Genomic DNA, 17,356 nt, shown 5'->3' with positions numbered 1-17,356 from the left:
ACTGCGCAAGCGCAGCCTTCGAGCCGAGACCTAAAAAGCAGTGGGCTGCAGGGTGAAGGGTGAGATGACCAAGGTCCGGGATAGACTGCTTTAATGAGGAAAAAGGTCAATAGTGATTTGCATTAGGTGGGCCTCTGTCCAGAGTGGCAGAGTGGGTGAAAAACTGTGGATTGGAATGTTATCCCAAGCAATTGCCACTGGGGAGACTATTTACAAACATTCACTCCATCACCTTTTGAGTGTTTGATTGCGAATAGGAAGCCTGGAAACCTGAGACTGGTGCAGTTTTCACAGCCTACTATTGCCAAGGCTTGTAAATTCCTAAAAGTAGTGAATTTGCACCAATTCCAGGAGTACTTCAATGGGTGTAGATTTACTACTTTCTGATAAACCAGTCACTATACATGTTAAAGTTTACGATCCAAGAAAATAAACAAGCTCTTTGTAAAATGAGAATCACGAGACAAAATGAAGCGGAAAAGCAGATCTGACTCAGGGCCCCCTGATCTCAATACTGAGCCAAGAATGCACTTTTTTTCTTCTTTTTCTTTCACAGTGTTTTATCTAGCGCGAACTTGACCCGAATCAGGTATCAGAGAGCACCAGTTGCATTACATGACGTCACATTCATTTTTGTTAGGCACGGGGAGATTAAGTGATTTGCCCAGAATCACAAGATGTTCAGCGTCATAGCTGAGAACGTTGTGACACTTGGGGAGTGTCATGCTCCAAACACCTCCTTGAAGCTACACCACAGTCCTTCCCACGGGGGCCTGATAGTTTCCCTGCTAATTCATTACTATGGTCAAGTAAAACACAACAGCCTGAAGTCCCTGCCCTGGGATCGCTTTTTTTAAAATGTATTTTCACTGCACACATACTTCTTTGTCTCTACTGTGAGAAGCTTTGATGGTTGAGTTGTCAAATTAGTACATGTAGGCAGGGATCCATGTTTCCAGTCGTCGCCTTTTAGAAATCATTTGATCAAGTGACTGGCTGTCCCATGTACTAAACCAGAGTCGCAAATAGAGTTGGGCCTGCCAGCAAATTAATAGGGCAAGGTGAGGCGGAACTGAGACAAGAGTTTGGTGTGGCTCTAAGAGTCCTTGCACAAGCCAAGCCATCAAAACATTTGGCATTGATATTGTGCAATAAAAAAAATGTAAAAATATGACACAATTTCTTCGAAATTTAAACAAGTGTATATTTTTAGTATATGGAAGCATTTCACATTAGAACATCGGATTATATCTCTGCGTAGACAGGCATTTATTGAAAGTGATAGTTTTTAAGAAACATTATTGGCTCAACCCCCAACGACAACACCATTAGTGAACTAAGTGGCAAGTTAGTAGTCATGTAAACCCTGAACAAGGGCTAGATTCTTATTATAGATGGGGCAACATTATAGTCTATTAAATCAAACATAAGAGGTGTTTTCACAGTGCACATCCCGAACTCAAGTATTTAAAAGTGCGCTCATATGTGATAATAAAGAAAGGAGACTGTGAAATATGTTAGCCTAGGATGACACAGTTTGGACAAGCAGGGAAGCTGCTATTGATTCCAGGTTATCTGGCTTCATATTTAAAAATTCAACCACCAGATGTAAATCTGTCTCTCTTCTCTCCTGTTTTACATCAAAGGTCACCGTTTTGTCTTTTATTTTTGGCTCACAATGAGAAAACTGGTACAGACAGAGCATACCTGACACAGGGCTCCCAGACCCAACTACAAAGCCAATAATGCATTTAATTTTTAGGCGGTGTGTAACACCCCTACAACACCACCACGAAGCTATGTCCCTGAATGATTTATATTCTTCCAGTAATGACTTCACATGGGCATGCTTATCTGGCACCAGGGCAAGCCACCGACTTAAAATTCTAAAGGCAGCTGACAGATTGCTGCGGTTGGTTGCTGAAGGGCATTTTCCTTGCTAGAAAGGCAGTCTGTCTTCTCTTCCCAGACAGGAGTGGATCCTGGAAAAGTGTATTTAGCCAAGAAGAAGTATCTGAAGAGCCAGGAAAACGACATTCCTCCACCACCAAAGCAGCGAGGCTCACTCTTCATGATGGCTAAGGTGAGATATGGGACCTAATTTCACCATCTGTTACTGAGTTACTAGTGCTTATATTCTGGCTGTCAAGACACCTACCTGCTCCTGGCAATAGGTAAACTCTACTTAGTCACCATCTAGCACAAAGTAACACTGCACATGTACCCATCTGGCACAGAGTACACATTGCACTTGTAATTTGTCCTGTCATAGAGTAACAGTACCATTGACACATTTGTTATCTCAAATCCAACACCAGGTAATATTGGGCTTATTAGAGGATGTCACCCTCAGAAGTTCAAGGCCCTGGACTTTCCATAGGAGTTGCCGTTAGGCCAAAAAGAATTGTTATCTGTCAAGAATTTGGTCAATATTAACTAGAAGGTGTGCTGTACAGTAGCCTTGTTTTGGATGTATCAAAATGTGTGCATGGTTTTTGCATAGGACAGCGTAGATTACTAAGGCAAGGGTTAGAACGCACTGACCACATTTTGATGAATCCCAACATCAGAGTGTTTCATAGTAAGGAATAGCTGCAGTGTTAGGGAGCGTGTGGGATCCCTCAGCAGAACTCGCGTGAAGCATATGGGTTTGGAGAGGCGTTTATTGTGTATGGAAATGGAGTGCAGGTTGTGGGCGGTACATGAAGTGCCTACTAGAAAAGTATGCAGATATACATTGCCCTTTCCTGAACATCAGTCACTACTCTCCCTCCTGGCAGACTATCTCCCTACAGGAGCTGCAGCAGGACTTTGAGAGGCCAACACCGACTGACTCGAACAACAATGCGACGGCAGCCAATGGACCTAATGTGTGTTACGTCAACTTCAACCAGGCAGCAGGGGTACACGCACCAGGCAGCAGCCCGTATGATTCTTCTGCTGGCACCAGAGTAGACCCCATCTTCGATGCCCCACCCCACATCAACTTCCACACTGTCATTGTTGACATGAGTGGTGTGTGCTTTGCTGATCTGATGGGCGTCAAAGTCCTAGGAAAGGTAATAATTGTTTTATCACATTGCTATAATGCAAACCTCTGATACGGAATAATAACTTGTTTTGATAAAGAGAGTGCTACTGCAGATCTACTGTTTCACAGTGTAATAGGTGGATGTTCCTATCTTTAAGACCTAAGGTGTGAACTTGTGATTCCAGCTCACCATCTTCTGTGGGTGAGACTGCAATAGTAAGGGTTTGGTGCCCAAAGACAGCCATTAAGGAAAGGCGTGGAGTACAAGTGACTCGGGGGTAATTTGTACAGTGCATTTGAAGTGGGAATTAAATAATTGAATAATTATTGTCAATAAAACCCAACTTGGGGTTAAGAGGTACTAGAGTGGGAAATCAAGCGTAGAGGGATCGGGAAGAGCGTCTTTAGTAAAACAAGCTCAAACAAAACCTGTCATTTGCACTATACTATCTGCATGAACACATAGTATGTGCCAATAACAATATAATAACTCAAAGAAATAGGTTAAGGAATATGCACCTATACATAGTGCAACTAGAGGTCCCAAATGTAAAGCCAATGGTCTCTTTGTCATCTTTACCCCAGGAGTGCGCATCTATCCTCAGAACAGGGACTGAGGGTTGAAAACAGTGCTGTTCATGGAGGGTGAGCTCGAGTATGATAAAGGCAGTAGGCTGGGCTGTGGAGTATGGGTATGGGACTTTGAATCAGCAGAATGCTCATAGGAAGGCACGCTGGTTGCCGAGAGGTAAGGCAGCCACGTCTCAACTTTTGACGAACTTATGGCATTGGGCTAGGAGTTGATGGTGTTGTCGGTGTACGGCTGGGCTCTGGATGGTGTCATGGAGCCACACTGTAAGCAGAGGCAATGCAACCAGGACAAACTGGGATGATAGTCTCTCATAAAGGATTACAGCTCTAGGCAACTGTTGTGCAAAGTTTTTATGCTCTGATATCCTGCTCTCTGCCAGGTCCAACATAAGCAAGAGGAGTGGAGTATCTCACAGTCTGGGTGGCACGTCCCCATCATGTGCTTTTCTCAAGAAACTCCAAAGCACAGATAGGGGAAAATCTTCTTTAAATCCCTCACAGACAAGACTGTAGAGGAGACTGGAGGTGGGGGAGCATGCTTTGGTGTACCAGGCTGGGTGTGGAGAGAGGTCCAGAATCAGCTTTAATATTCAGTCAGTATTTTGCTTTAGAGAAACATAGGATCTAATTGCAGGCAGATAAAATATTCTACATTAAATATTAGAACACAGGTTAAAAATCAGAATACCTAGCTAATTATTGGACCAGGGACTAACCCCAGAAGCTTTTATAGCTCATACATGCTACAAATCTCTTGGACATTAGGCTGATTAACTGCAGAAAGACTCAGGTTAGTTTGGAAGCGTCCACGTTGAAATGTGAGTTAAATGACCAGAGGCCCAGAAACCAGCCCCAGAAATGTTTATAGCTCATACTCATCAGGAGCTAGGATTCCCATTTACACTGAACGGAGAAATTTCAGAGGGACTCAGATCAGTTGGAAACGTTCAGGTTGTATTGTGAGTGGACCGGCTAAAGTTGCCAGAATTAAGGGCACCCGGTTATAAACTTTGCAACTGATATTTCTGGTTCTCTGAGTTAACAGCAGGAATGGCGGCTAAAATATCACTGAGGTTATGAAGAACACACACACCTTTCTAGCCCACAACTCACCACACAGCCAAACCGACAAGATCCCACTCTTGTAGATATGGTTTTCCTAAGATGCTTCCAGGGGATGCTTAAGGTGGTCCATGGTCACCGGTGTCTGAATGGGGGAACAGTTGAGCCTAAGCTACTTTAGTCCAGTTGCACAAGGTAAAGTGTGAACCAAGGCTTACTAATGTGCCAATCCATATGAGGTGTTACTTTAGCGGTGAGGGACTGCATCTTGTAAATCACTGATAGTGAGCAAGATTTTCCAAAGGTGGAGGTACTAAAAGTTAAGGGGGGTTACAAACAGTGGACACTCTAGAGTCCAGTGGCTAAATTCCTGGCCTAAGGAGATGTTGACCAGAGCTTCAATGGGTTTGTGGTGGATTCACCTCCATCGCTGAGTATTCCGACCGTTCCAACATGGCGGCCGATAATACCCTGACTGGAAGTGGGGTATGCGGTCTAGCCATTCAGAAAGCCAAAGAGGTGAAGCGGAGAGAGGGGCTTTTATGCCGGAGATGAAGGGAAGATTGCGGGCAGAAGCAGGGAAGAGAAACGGAGGACAACGGGACGCCGAGGATGAGACCACCATCCCGTGTGAAGGAGCCAGTAACCTGCTGTCGTCCAGAAGCCTACGCCAGGAAGAAGAGGACCACGCTGAGACCAACAGCTTGAGGAGCAACGCCCATGAGTCTGGTACTTTAGCAAGGGAAGCGGAGCCCGTGACACCCCTCCCCGTGACCCAGTAGGGTCATGGGTACAGGCAAGTGCCAGGATTCTTTTCTTTTAGGGGTTGATGGGCGGGAATGCGGGGCACCTCACCGTGAGCACCTTGACCCTCCCACTTAGATACGAGCACGAGAGCAGCACTGGTGACGGTGGCACTTTCCTTTCTCCCCCCATACCGCGAGGACAGCGGTTTCTGATGCTTTTGTTCTCTTTCCTTTTTGCTCGTACCACTCGAGGAAGAGAAGAACCGAGCCTCACCAAGAGGGAGCCGGACCTGGGGGATTCAGGACCCGAGGAGCCCTATCACTGGCTCATGCTTGAGCCTTTTCCTTTTTAGGTCTCGTGACGTAAGCAGTGCATGCGCTGCTCTCATCTTATTAGGTCTCGTGACTTAAGCAGCGCATGCGCTGCTCTCGTCTTACGAGGCTTCTTGGACGTAAGCAGCGCATGCGCTGCTCTTGTCTTACGAGGCTTCTTGGCATCGATACGATCCCAGAAGTCGTCTCGCGGTTCCGCCTCCAATTTTCAATGGTACGGTTTGTTTTGCGTCATCCTGCCTGCAAAACGCATTGGTGCACTTCGTTTTGCGTCATCCTGCATGCAAAACGCAGGAACACCATTGAAAAGGAGGCTTCTTAGTCCCTCCTTGTAGCCGCCTTGTCTCCTTTTAGCCCCTCCCACCAGGATTGGATGTCGCACTCGCGGCATCACACACTCGCCTTAATTAGCTGGAACGCACTATGTTTTCCACACAACGCCGCCAGCTTGTTGGTGAAGGGCAGTTAAACCGATCATCCCAAGTAATATGCTCCATGTCGGCATGCTTTCTCTTACTTCGTAATTATACAAAATAGGCAGGTGAGTTCTATAAGTTCCTGGAGCAATAATGAATTTGTTTATAAAATGCTCCGCATTAACTTTACATAGGAGCAGAGCTGAGTGCCATGCTCTGCACGGCGCACTGTAACTCCTTCCCTTTTGATGCTCTACGTAGTCGTGTTACTTGGTAGTACATATAGACAGTTTTTGCTCTGATTGGCAGTGCAATGTTCGGGTTTCTTTCACCATTCTCGGAGAGGGTGCTGCTTCACAAAGGACTGTGGCTGCGCGGTGGGGGAGGGAGGAGAGTGTCGCGTGGCTCCCTCCGTGACTGTATTCCGTGAGTTAGAAGTGGCGTGGTGGAGGAGGGCAGCGGGCGGCGCAAGGCTCCCCCTCAGCTGCTCTTTGCCTCGGGCCGTGCCGTGTAAAGAAGGGATGAAGGAATTAATTTGCACTGTTTGCCAATGCAATTTTCCGCGTCCATTTTGTGACACTTTTCAAGATTTTGAGTATGTTTACGGAGTGTACTGTGCACTGGAATCGCCCTGCTCAGTCTGTGAAGCGTGTTGCGTTTGATGTTTCGAAGGCTGTGCATCAGCGTGGGGAGAACTCCTGCGCCCGTGGGATTTATGAAATATGCATTATGGACTTTCGACCGTGTAGGAAGCACCTAGGTGCGCTGGTACCAAGATGTCTGGCTCATTGTGCGCACTAAAGTCATAACCCGCAAGAAAGTGTTCATGCGCTTTTTCCAGGCACTGTTGCGAGTTTTGGAATTGGGTCACAATGCACCGTCCAGTGGGGTGACAGCAAAAACCTGCTGCCTTCCTTCTTACGAACCGAACTGTACAAACAGAAGAGCACTGTTTGTGTGAACATGCGCAAGCTTTCCAAGTGAGAGCAGTGATATTAACAAGCATTGGCATAGCCAATAGGTCTCGCCTTTGGGACCTTATAAGTGTTTAGACATGCAGCAGTTGCATAACTAAATACTTATAAGGTCCCAAAAGCGAGACCTATTGGCTATGCAAAGCGGCCGTACAGCCGCGAAAGTGATCGCGATCACGATCAAACATCAAAACGTGCGGCAGCAAAAGTGAAAGTAATTGCGGTAAAGCGCGTGGCACGCGCCCGCGCTCATGCACTGTAGCTCTAGGCTGGCCTGGTAGCACTTTTTGGAGCCCTCAATAAGTCTCGCCAGACCAGCGCATGCGCTGGGTCAGACGAGACCTAAAAAGCATCATACTTTGATGCACAAAGGTATTCCTGGCCTCGGAGTGCCTCACATTGCTGTTTAATTGAGTAAACGAGTCTCAGATGGAGGGTGACTCTCTGATAGTGCCCTGGGTGGTGTGTGAGAGACGCCTGCATATCTTTGGCACGTTTAAGTGGAGAGCCTCGTTGGATTGTAGCTGCCTTTGGGGGTCTGTGAAGCATCTGTGCCCATGTGCGTCCCCGGCTGCACTCCTGGCTTCACAGAAGCCTACAACACATCCTCTCTGCCGTTCTTATTTCAGTGAAGTATTTTAGTTGAAGTGCCTGTTTGGAAGGAGCACACGTACAGCCTTTATTGGAGGTCCTGCCTGGGAAGTAAATGGCCTGTGTAAGTCTCCTCTGTATGTAGCACTCACTTACCTGAGAATGTACAATTACGGAAGCTCTTTACGTTACAGGAGTGTTGGGAAGAGATAAGATCGTGTACACAACGTATGAATTCACATCTTTGAATTACACAATTGCATTTCACATGTTTATATTTTAGGCATGAAGAAGAGGTTACCTGATTTGCTAACAGTTGAACCATTTCACTTGGGTGCAGAGGCCAGGATTCTAACCCTGGTCCCTACGTTCCAAAGTCTCTAGTTTCACTGCTAGACAATATATCCTCCTCCTCTGAAGCTAGTCAATGTGATATGGTACTTTGGTAAACATCACCGCGTAGCGTGCTGAGTGCTAAATAATGAGTCTGCTTGCAGGATACAGCATTCAGAACTCTGTGGGACCTTAATGCTCCTCCTGGGCAAGACAAGAATAGAGGCGGAAGCCATTGAGACACGAGCAGACAGCTGTAACACATCCATCTCTAGTCATGAGCAAGGAGTACCCAAAGTCTGTTGTGTATGGGAAACAGTAGGGCTGCCTGCAGACATCTAAACCTGCTCGTAGCAAAGACCTTTCTGTATTACATAGCAAAACCCCAAACCGCACCAGTGGGCTGTCAGGGACCAGGGTCCCCACTAAGGTGACCGTGCTACTGCGCATTGGGTTTGCTGTTAAAACTAGAAACAAGGTCATTATTTTTCCCTCCTATGTTTTGGGAAAGACTAGATAGTGCCCCAAACCCAGACATTATAACACTTTCAGTGAGGTGTAGTTTTGTTCGTCTGTTTGCAAAGATATCCTATACGAGGAGAGGGGGTGGGGGAATGAAAAGTGGTTAAATTATCATATTTCGGTGCTGTGCAGTGAAATTAAGTAACTTGCCTAAATATTGCTGCCATGGGATTTTATTGTATTTCTAATGGTAGAATCGCATTAGACCAGGCCTATACCTTGTTGCGGAAGCTGAATGCCACGGAACAGCAAATAGGTGCAGAAGTGTTTTCTTCTCGGTCTGTGCGGTTTTACAGTCGTGGTTTTTGCTCATTGCATGTTAAACTTTTATCTTTGACATCAATTTAGTTTTGTTTATTAAATCTGATAACCGGCATTCTCCTGCATTGCAAAAGCGGCCCTGCGACAAATGAAATGCTACATGCCTTGCTTTGCCTAAAGCAGAATAGGTCCTGTAGATTTTTCAAACCACGTGTAAGATAAATTGGCATGTATGCAATGGAACTGTGCTTCCAGTCTTGCTGTTGAAGACCAGCGTTATTGAGAAATGCAAAATAACGCTGGGTCGTATCATGAAAAACTATATGTAGAGGTTTTAGGTTACATTCCTTTTATATTGTTGGTTAGCTTTCGTTCCACAGGAAATGTTTGCAGTATGTATGTAGGAAGAGATACATTTAACATTTTTTAGAAGATTAGCGAGAAAAAGATGTTTTATTTATCGAAGCTATTGTAAAGTTTTTAAGCGCTTTTCCTTTTTTCAGCATATAGCTTGTTTTCTGTAAACCTTGCAAACCGAAAAGAAAAATACTTAAATGTTAAAGAAAAAAGTGAAGTAAATCATTAATGAGATTTAAAAAACTAAGCTATTGATTGTATGCCTAGTGCTCTATACCATTTTTACATAAACCTTAATATCGAAGTTTCTACTGTTTTTAACCTTTATAAGTAACTGTCTCTGATCAAGCAATTAACTGTACTCAACCTTAGGATAAAAAACAACAAGCATTGGCATAGCCAATAGGTCTCACCTTTGGGACCTTTTAAGTGTTTAGCCATGCAACAGTTGTTGCACCAAGAATATTGTGCTGCATAACTAAATACTTAGAAGGTCCTAAAAGCAAGACCTATTGGCTATGCCAACGCTTGTTTATAAATAGGTACAAGGACTGCAGACTGCCATGATTGGGGGACATTATTACTGGCTATGGAAGCATTAAATATCTTAGTAAGTGCCGTAGCCTACAGGTGCTGATCTTCTTAGAAGATTTATGTAGGCATCAGATTCGGACCAGGGGCTTTACATTTTTTCATACTGCCAATACTCTTTCCACTTCTGGTACTAAGATACCCATCAAGGGATACATTGAGCACTGTTTCTTAAACAATATAGATTCAAAGCTACTTTAATCAGAGTTGTCGCATCTATAAAGTTCACTAAAGTAGTTAACCCACTCCCTCGGGCCTATATGGCATTCTTGCTTATTTGTCTTTACCCTCTCTATCCTTGAAACAAACTCCCAAAATCCCTTGGTACTCTTTGTTCAGCCAACAGAGTATTTTGTGCTGCTTGCTTATTAACAAATATTTATATTCTCCCTTATAGACTTGAAAAAGCCCTTCACTGGCCTCATCGTGATGACGTAACTCAAGAGCCTGCAAGACCTTAAGTTTCATGGTATAGCACTAGCTATTGTACTAGCTGAGGCAGTTGTGGGCACTCAAAGTTTTATTTGCGCAGAAGTTTCAATTTGTGGACCATTAAATCATATGTATACACTATACAAGAACTGGCATCATCTGAGGCATTAAGAATACTTGGCTATAATAGCATTACATAGGGGGGATTTCCTTAAGATGTTTCCCTCTATCCTATCGTATACACTTTAAATAATTATGGGGGAGAATCTCAGGCCTGTACTCCTGTCTATGTTCTTGCTCATATTATGCCCACATTCCAGTTCATTGCGAATAGTGATCTTTGTTATCATTAAGAGGGAATCCTGGTTAATCATACCAACCACATTTCGCCATTCTAGATTAACTAAAATATAATTTTTACCATTACTATAGCCCGTGATTGCTGGACTGTCGGAAAGGGTGCATCCAATCAGAAAACGCAACGGATAATTTGAAAAAAATAATTTTGTTAAGTGCTCCCCTTTCTAGGATACTTTCCCTAGTTGAATATCCGAATAGGGAACACTTCGCCAATAATCATCAGCCAGTACTGCTTCGTTAAGAATTTCATCAGTCGGTTGAGGGTTAAAATCCCCACAAATAAGTACCGCATGTGTACCCAACTTGGCTCTCTCTTTCTCTTATGCTTTCTACATATTCAACAAAATCTCCCCAAAATCGCTGGGACTTCAGGTGGCCAACCAGAGGGAATATATACATTTAGAATATCGACAAAAACGTCTTTAGCAGGCATTATTAGCCTCATATGCAGTACATCAGGCTTAAGAGAATTCCTTCCCAGATGCTCTACCTCACAATTTCAATCAATCAATCAATTCATCAGTAGATCTGTAAGAGCTGGCAGGGTCCAGTTCAATTTAACTTAGATGACACCCAAGCTGCGAGCCCCAAACTGGTCGCCCTCTATCCAACTACTTAGCTGGTTCCACGTACTCCAAAAACCCACTAACAGGATTTTCTGACAAAGACCAGGTTTCCTGAAAACAACATACTGCATATTTGTTGATGAATTCTAGCCAATACCTGTACTCCACTCTACTAGCCAAACCTGCCACGTTCCATGACAAAATGTCTACATAATCATCTTTCAGACATTGTTGTCCTACCACCATAGTCTTCTGGAATACGTCCTTTGTACTATTTGATTGAAATGGAACCACATAACTTCTATCAGACTGATCAGTGTTATTCTTGCCCTTACTTGCCAGAGCTGAAGCGAGCCAGGACCAGTCCTGGCTTCCGTCCTTGTCAGCAACTCTTCCTGTAGTTAGTAGTTTTATTAACCTCTTCGATGCCGATGACGGAACGGTTCCGTCATGCACGCCGGTTGGGCTGTGCTTATGACGGAACCGTTCCGTCATGGCCCCGCCCGCGCTCAGATCTTTCAGCACTGCGCAGGAATCCGCGCAGCGCTGAAGAGGTTAACAGTGCATAATAGTTTGCTGTAATACATAAATTAACTCCTGTTAAGTAGGTTGGCAGATCCTCTCTTTATTTCCTGAGATGCTACTACCCTCAGTTCCAGTATTGCATAAAGAAGAGTCAGCAGCCTGAACCTGTTTAAGGGGGTTGTAGCACTAACATCGGGGAACAGATCAACGAATTTATGATAGCGTGTTAAAACGCTCATTTCTCTTAAGTCCACTTTCTTGGCATTAGACTCTGCATTCACTCCAGAAGGCTCAGTATTTGTAATTAAAGGCCCAGGTTTTACTTGCATCATAGAAAAGGGGGCGGCAAATGGATTTAATAAGCACCATTTCCCAGCCATCCCTGCTGATATAGCTGTATAATGTTCCAAGTTAACTGCATCTTCTGCAGACCTCGCATTCATAACCTTAATTTTGGCCGGAGGCTCTCTAGGTGGCATCTTACTTTTCACCCTTTTGTAGAGCCAATTCTTACTCTGTGTTCTTTTCCCAATTTTTCTTCAACTTTAAGTCTTTCCCATATCTTTTTCACTGTTTTGCTTAACAGTGTCTCTGTTCTTCACTGCTCACCGCAATAACCAAGTATAAAATTAAATCTCATGTGGTGGTGGTGGTGGGGGGGGGGGGGGGGGGGAGGAGAGATATTGGAAAGGCAAATTAACTTCAGTCACTTCTACGGTGTACTACTAATTGCTTCTTTTTACTAGAAAAGTATATTATGACAACCCCCGGATTTCTGTAATATTATCGTCTGAAAACCTCCCCTTACTGCAACATGCTTAGTTGCATTACCTACATCTCGTCCTATTATTCATTCCTCTTTGATCTTTACATTACACTAAAACTTGGTACTCTGGAAGACAACTGTTTTGGAAACTAAACATGAATACCCATGCCAATCAGCAGCATCTCCCTGGACTCCTGTCATTCAAATTACGATAGCCTAATTAGTAATCTAATCAAACTGTGTCTAGAAACCAAAGTGATAACTGCACCACCTTCTCATACACCAAATGTTGTCTTACTGTTTTACGGAAATCAACAACCAGCTGCAACAAATCCTTATTTTAAACTCTGCAATATGCATTTCCTGAAAGGGAAATGTAGAAACTGTTAATCTCAAAGAGAATGGTTATCTCACCAGATACCTAACAGTCGCATAAGCTATAAAAACCAGTCTCAAAGACAGCGCAGCAGTTGTGCAGCCCAGATGTGCAAACTGGAACCGCTGTTCCCTTAGAAACACATTATGCACATGGCCTGCAGTAGTGTTGTCAGAAAGCACCTCTAAAGCACAGAGAAGCAGTGCTTGTATTATATTTGAAAATCCATGGCATCGGGGCAACACCTTTAGAAATGCGCTGCATCGAAACAGACGCTTTATAAATGTCAAACACAGCACATATTGTAGGCGAGGCTGTCAGCTAATAAGGTGGGCTTAGCAGGTGGGGCATGATAGCATCACTGTAAACAACAGGACAAAACCAATATGGACAGTGATGCTGTCAGATGAGAATTGGGGCAAATGCTCTACACTCCTGTCCTGGACTTGATTTCGCACAGGGACCATGCAGATCCTTTTACCGTACGTCTCGGACATGATCTCTCCGAGCCAGTTCAACACAACGGATTCTCTCTTCACCCAGACCAATTCGGCCGCAGGGAGTGAAGGCAATCCAACATGGCGGTCCCGGCCTTCCCACCGCAGCTTCCTGCGCATATACGTCAGCGCGCTGCGGAGTAATGCAGGACACGACTTCCAGAAAACTATCTAGTGTGTTTGGGGGAGGGTAAAAGAGAAAGAAAGAGAGAGAGAGCGCTTTCAAGGATTGTTACTGACATGTTCTCCGTATTATTTCTACTTCCCAAGGCTCACGCTTTGAGTTTACGAGATATGGGGCAGTCCAACATGGCCACCGCACTATCGCAATCACAATTGCATTCCAAATGATTTATGGCTCGCTCTGTAAGCAAACGAGCATCCACATCGCAACAGAACAAGTTCACCTACTGTAAATTGATTAACGGGTTGTAAACTATTTTCGTCTTTACCAGTTATACTCTATTTGACAGAAAATTGATAAGTTTAACCAGTCATTAGTTCGCATCCTGCACAGCTGAAATTGGATAGCACTTCAAAATGATCAAACTCTTTACAGTATCTTCAAGTTTTATGTTTCCTTCGTTAGGGAAAGCTTTAAATCATGAATGTGCACAGTGACAGTCGCGTCTCTTGTGCGATGTGACGCATGTCTTCAGGGTTAAAGTTCCAACAAAGAACTAGAATACTCTCATAACAAGCGCTCGTCATGACATTTTCGTTTGGCTTTTTCTGCCGTCCCACTTTGACGGCCTCGCCTGCTGAAAGGTTTCTTATCTTTATGGGGCCATGTGTTTGGCCCCATAAAGATAAGAAACCTTTTACTTCAGAAGGAAAGCAGACGAGGCCGTCCAAGTGGGACGGCAGAAAAAGCCAAACGAAAACGTCACAACCAGCTCTTTTCCAATGGCTGGCCACCGTTTAGCATAAACGGTGACACCAGCCAATGGAAAAGAGGGGCGGGGCTTAATGCCCTTTACACAAAATACCCCAAATCATTAAATCTCGCCAGTGAGACTGCGCAGCCTACGCCAGGCGAGACCTAAAAAAGGATCCGTGCAGGCAAAAGAAAGCATCAGAAGCAAGTCGTTTTTAACTCACGGAGCCATCTTGTCCACATATTGTTTCATATTACCACAGCTAGCACACTTTCTTCTTCCTAATGCGTATAATTACAGTTTTGTTGGTGCTATATTTATGGGCTTGTGCAGTGCATTCACGTATAATCGAGAGTATGTGCATACGATGGACACATCCATGTAAAGGTAGTTTGACAGAAACAAACAAATAGGTATCTATATATGTGTGGTTAAAACCTTCCCAAATTCTCATTTGTGCTTCACTTTGCAAACTACCCACCAGATGATAAATCTGCCACTCCCCATGGTTTAGTGTGGTACAAAACGGAGGGAGGGGGTGGCGGAGCAAGGATTCTGTAGTATTTTGAGGTAGCAAATAGATATGTTGTCATTTATTCCTAAAGCAAATCCACGTATTTTTAAGACACATTAATTTTGTTACGTTGCAGAGATGTAGAGCTAGCGATATATAGATAAATCCAGTGATTTTCGGAAGGATGAGAACTAATTTGTATCCTTCCAGGGCCTGAAAATAGTTTGGATTTTCTGAAGCAAAAGGTCACTTCCCATTTGAGTTCCCTGATGGTAAAAAATGCTGAGATTCCATCACCAAAGGATTTTAGGTCTCATTTCACAAGAGGTGTTACTGTGACATTGGCATATTTGGGAGGTCTACATGCACTGGGAATTTGCAATTCTCCTACTTCGTCTTTAGTCAATTCATTCACGCACTTTTTTTAAATATAATTTTTTTATTGGCGTTTGAAATAAACAAGAACACAACATATTACATTAATATATATGTCACATTAAACCACCCCTGCCACTCTCCCACTGTGCTGTTCCTCAACAAGCGTATAGGACAAAGCATTTGAATATTCACTGTAATCATCAAAGGGAGCCGACGAGAACCCAGGCACATGCTTGACGAATCACCGGCGCAGAGCTGTCCAAATATCTCTTTCCTAGTTTGAACTCCTACCTTTACCCACACATTCCCAGTCTGAGAACCCCTCTTCCTTGCAGCCTCTATGCTCGATCCACACTTGTTCCTCATGGGGGCCTAGCATCCAGAGGCTCCAGTAGCTCAGCAAGCATTGCTGCCCAACCCTGTAAATTGTCCGACTAATTTATAGTGTCTCCAGGATTTCCACATGTGGCTCTTCTGCCACCACCCACTCAGCCATATCACTCATCCAATCATTCACCCCCAGAGGGCTAGGGGACATCCAACGAATAGCCACCCTACGCTTGGCGAGCACCAACTCTAACAAGCATTAAAAATGCAATAGGTCTCGCCTTTCATTAAGTTAAAGCCATTTGCTTTGCTATACAATACCATTAGCAAAGCAAATCGCTTTAACTTAATCAAAGGCGAGACCTATTGCATTTGCAATGCTTGTTTGTTGTTGTTGTGACTGAATCATACATGGACATTACAGGGACTGGTCTGAGGAAAAGACACACCCTGAAAAGATTAAGGGCACTCTCTGGACTTATAAAGATAAACAATAAAAAAAAAAACATTACCCTCATACGCCTTTACTGGATTCAGACATTTATTTCGGTATTAGGGGGGGCGAAGGTACCATCCCAAGTAGGTGTGACCAGCACAGGGTTATATCTCAGGAACCAGAACAGGTGGAAAGTTGATTCTGGAGGTTCTGGATTCTGGGCAACCCCCTCCAGCCAGAGTGATGGGGGAGGGGGTCAAAGCCCAGCTTCAGCAGAAGTCAATGTTTGGCAGATGAGGTAAGTATAGGCATCCCACTGATTTGGGAAGGGTCAGGGATAAAGCACACTTCACCTTCTCGATGCTTGAAGGTGAGGGAGCAGCTCCCCAAACCAGATGCCATCTGACATTTGCTGAGCTGCTAGGTGGCACTAACGTGTGGCTGCAAGTCACCTTTTCTGCGGATCAAGTCATTCTTCCTGGCAGGTGCAGTCCAGTTTCATGTTTTTGGCAGAAACAGCAGGAATCATCAAGGGGCTTTCACAGGGCTCTAATATTTAGGCCCAGTTTGGAAGGGGAAAGGAAAAAACAGCGGTTCCATTCCTGGCTCCTTTAAAGTATTGCAGAGATGCTAGTACACAGGACCTCATCAGTGTCAAATCAAATCTTTGAACAAGCTACTGGCTTGAGGGTGGCACTAAATATTCTCCCCTGGTGAACAAATCTGGTCAATCAGGGAGGTGGCACATTTTGGAAGTCATGGAGCCACGCAGACATAGTGCAAGAGGTAAAGGGGGTAGCATGCACCAGTGCATGGGACTATTGTTTGCTCTCCTAATGTCCACGGCTATCATTCACGAAGGCAAAATTATCACATGTGGAGAGGTTTCGCTGTGTTAATGGTGCCAACTGATCAGGGTCAATTTGTGACCAACTTAACTAATAGCTAAGCAGTGACATACTTCCTTGTGAAGCCAAAGGGCAGTGGTACAATTATTGGCCCCTTTTACTTACCTTTCTCGAAGAATCGCCATTTTGAAATTGTCTACTGCAAAGAAATCCAAAAATACGAAATGGAAAATAGGAAAGTTGAGATGCAGGGAATGTGCAAGGTAGACCGTAAAAGCAAGACACTGTTAAGATCTAGGAATTTGTTAGAAAGTTAGGAAACCAAAGCAGAGATGAAGAAAAAGCAACACTACTAGGAAGCCAAAGTGGTATAATCATAAGGCAAGTAGTGAAGAAACATCCCCTAAAGAAGAAAGCCGCAGAAGCCCCGTCCCTCGATGGCATGTATCCAGCCCCAGCCATTGTTGGAAAGAAGGGCGAGACATAGCAGAAAGGCGGACTGCAAGCACATAAAACATACTGACCTGCAGTTATTTTCTGCAATGCTATCTCTGGGAGAAAGTGAAGAGTCACAGGGAACAGCACCACCGCTCCAGTAAGGTAGGCAATGTTCAGGGAGCATGGCGTGCACCCGAAGAGCGATAG

The 17,356-nt window shown here is 44.3% G+C and overlaps 1 protein-coding gene across 1 annotated transcript in view; it reads left to right on the top strand.

The window, feature by feature from the left end:
• SLC26A9 (solute carrier family 26 member 9) overlaps nucleotides 1-17,356 on the top strand; it is a 162,034-nt gene that overhangs the window by 112,484 nt on the left and 32,194 nt on the right. The window contains exons 15-16 of the mRNA XM_085625264.1: nucleotides 1,970-2,083; nucleotides 2,781-3,059. Of these exons, the coding sequence (XP_085481390.1) occupies nucleotides 1,970-2,083; nucleotides 2,781-3,059 (393 nt within the window). The remainder of the gene's footprint in view (nucleotides 1-1,969; nucleotides 2,084-2,780; nucleotides 3,060-17,356) is intronic.

The sequence above is a fragment of the Triturus cristatus genome, chromosome 1_1 (genome assembly GCF_964204655.1).
Source record: "Triturus cristatus chromosome 1_1, aTriCri1.1, whole genome shotgun sequence".
NCBI lineage: Eukaryota > Metazoa > Chordata > Amphibia > Caudata > Salamandridae > Triturus > Triturus cristatus.
The sequence above is the reverse complement of the archived record's forward strand: the minus strand, read 5'-3'. Positions and strand labels throughout refer to the sequence as shown.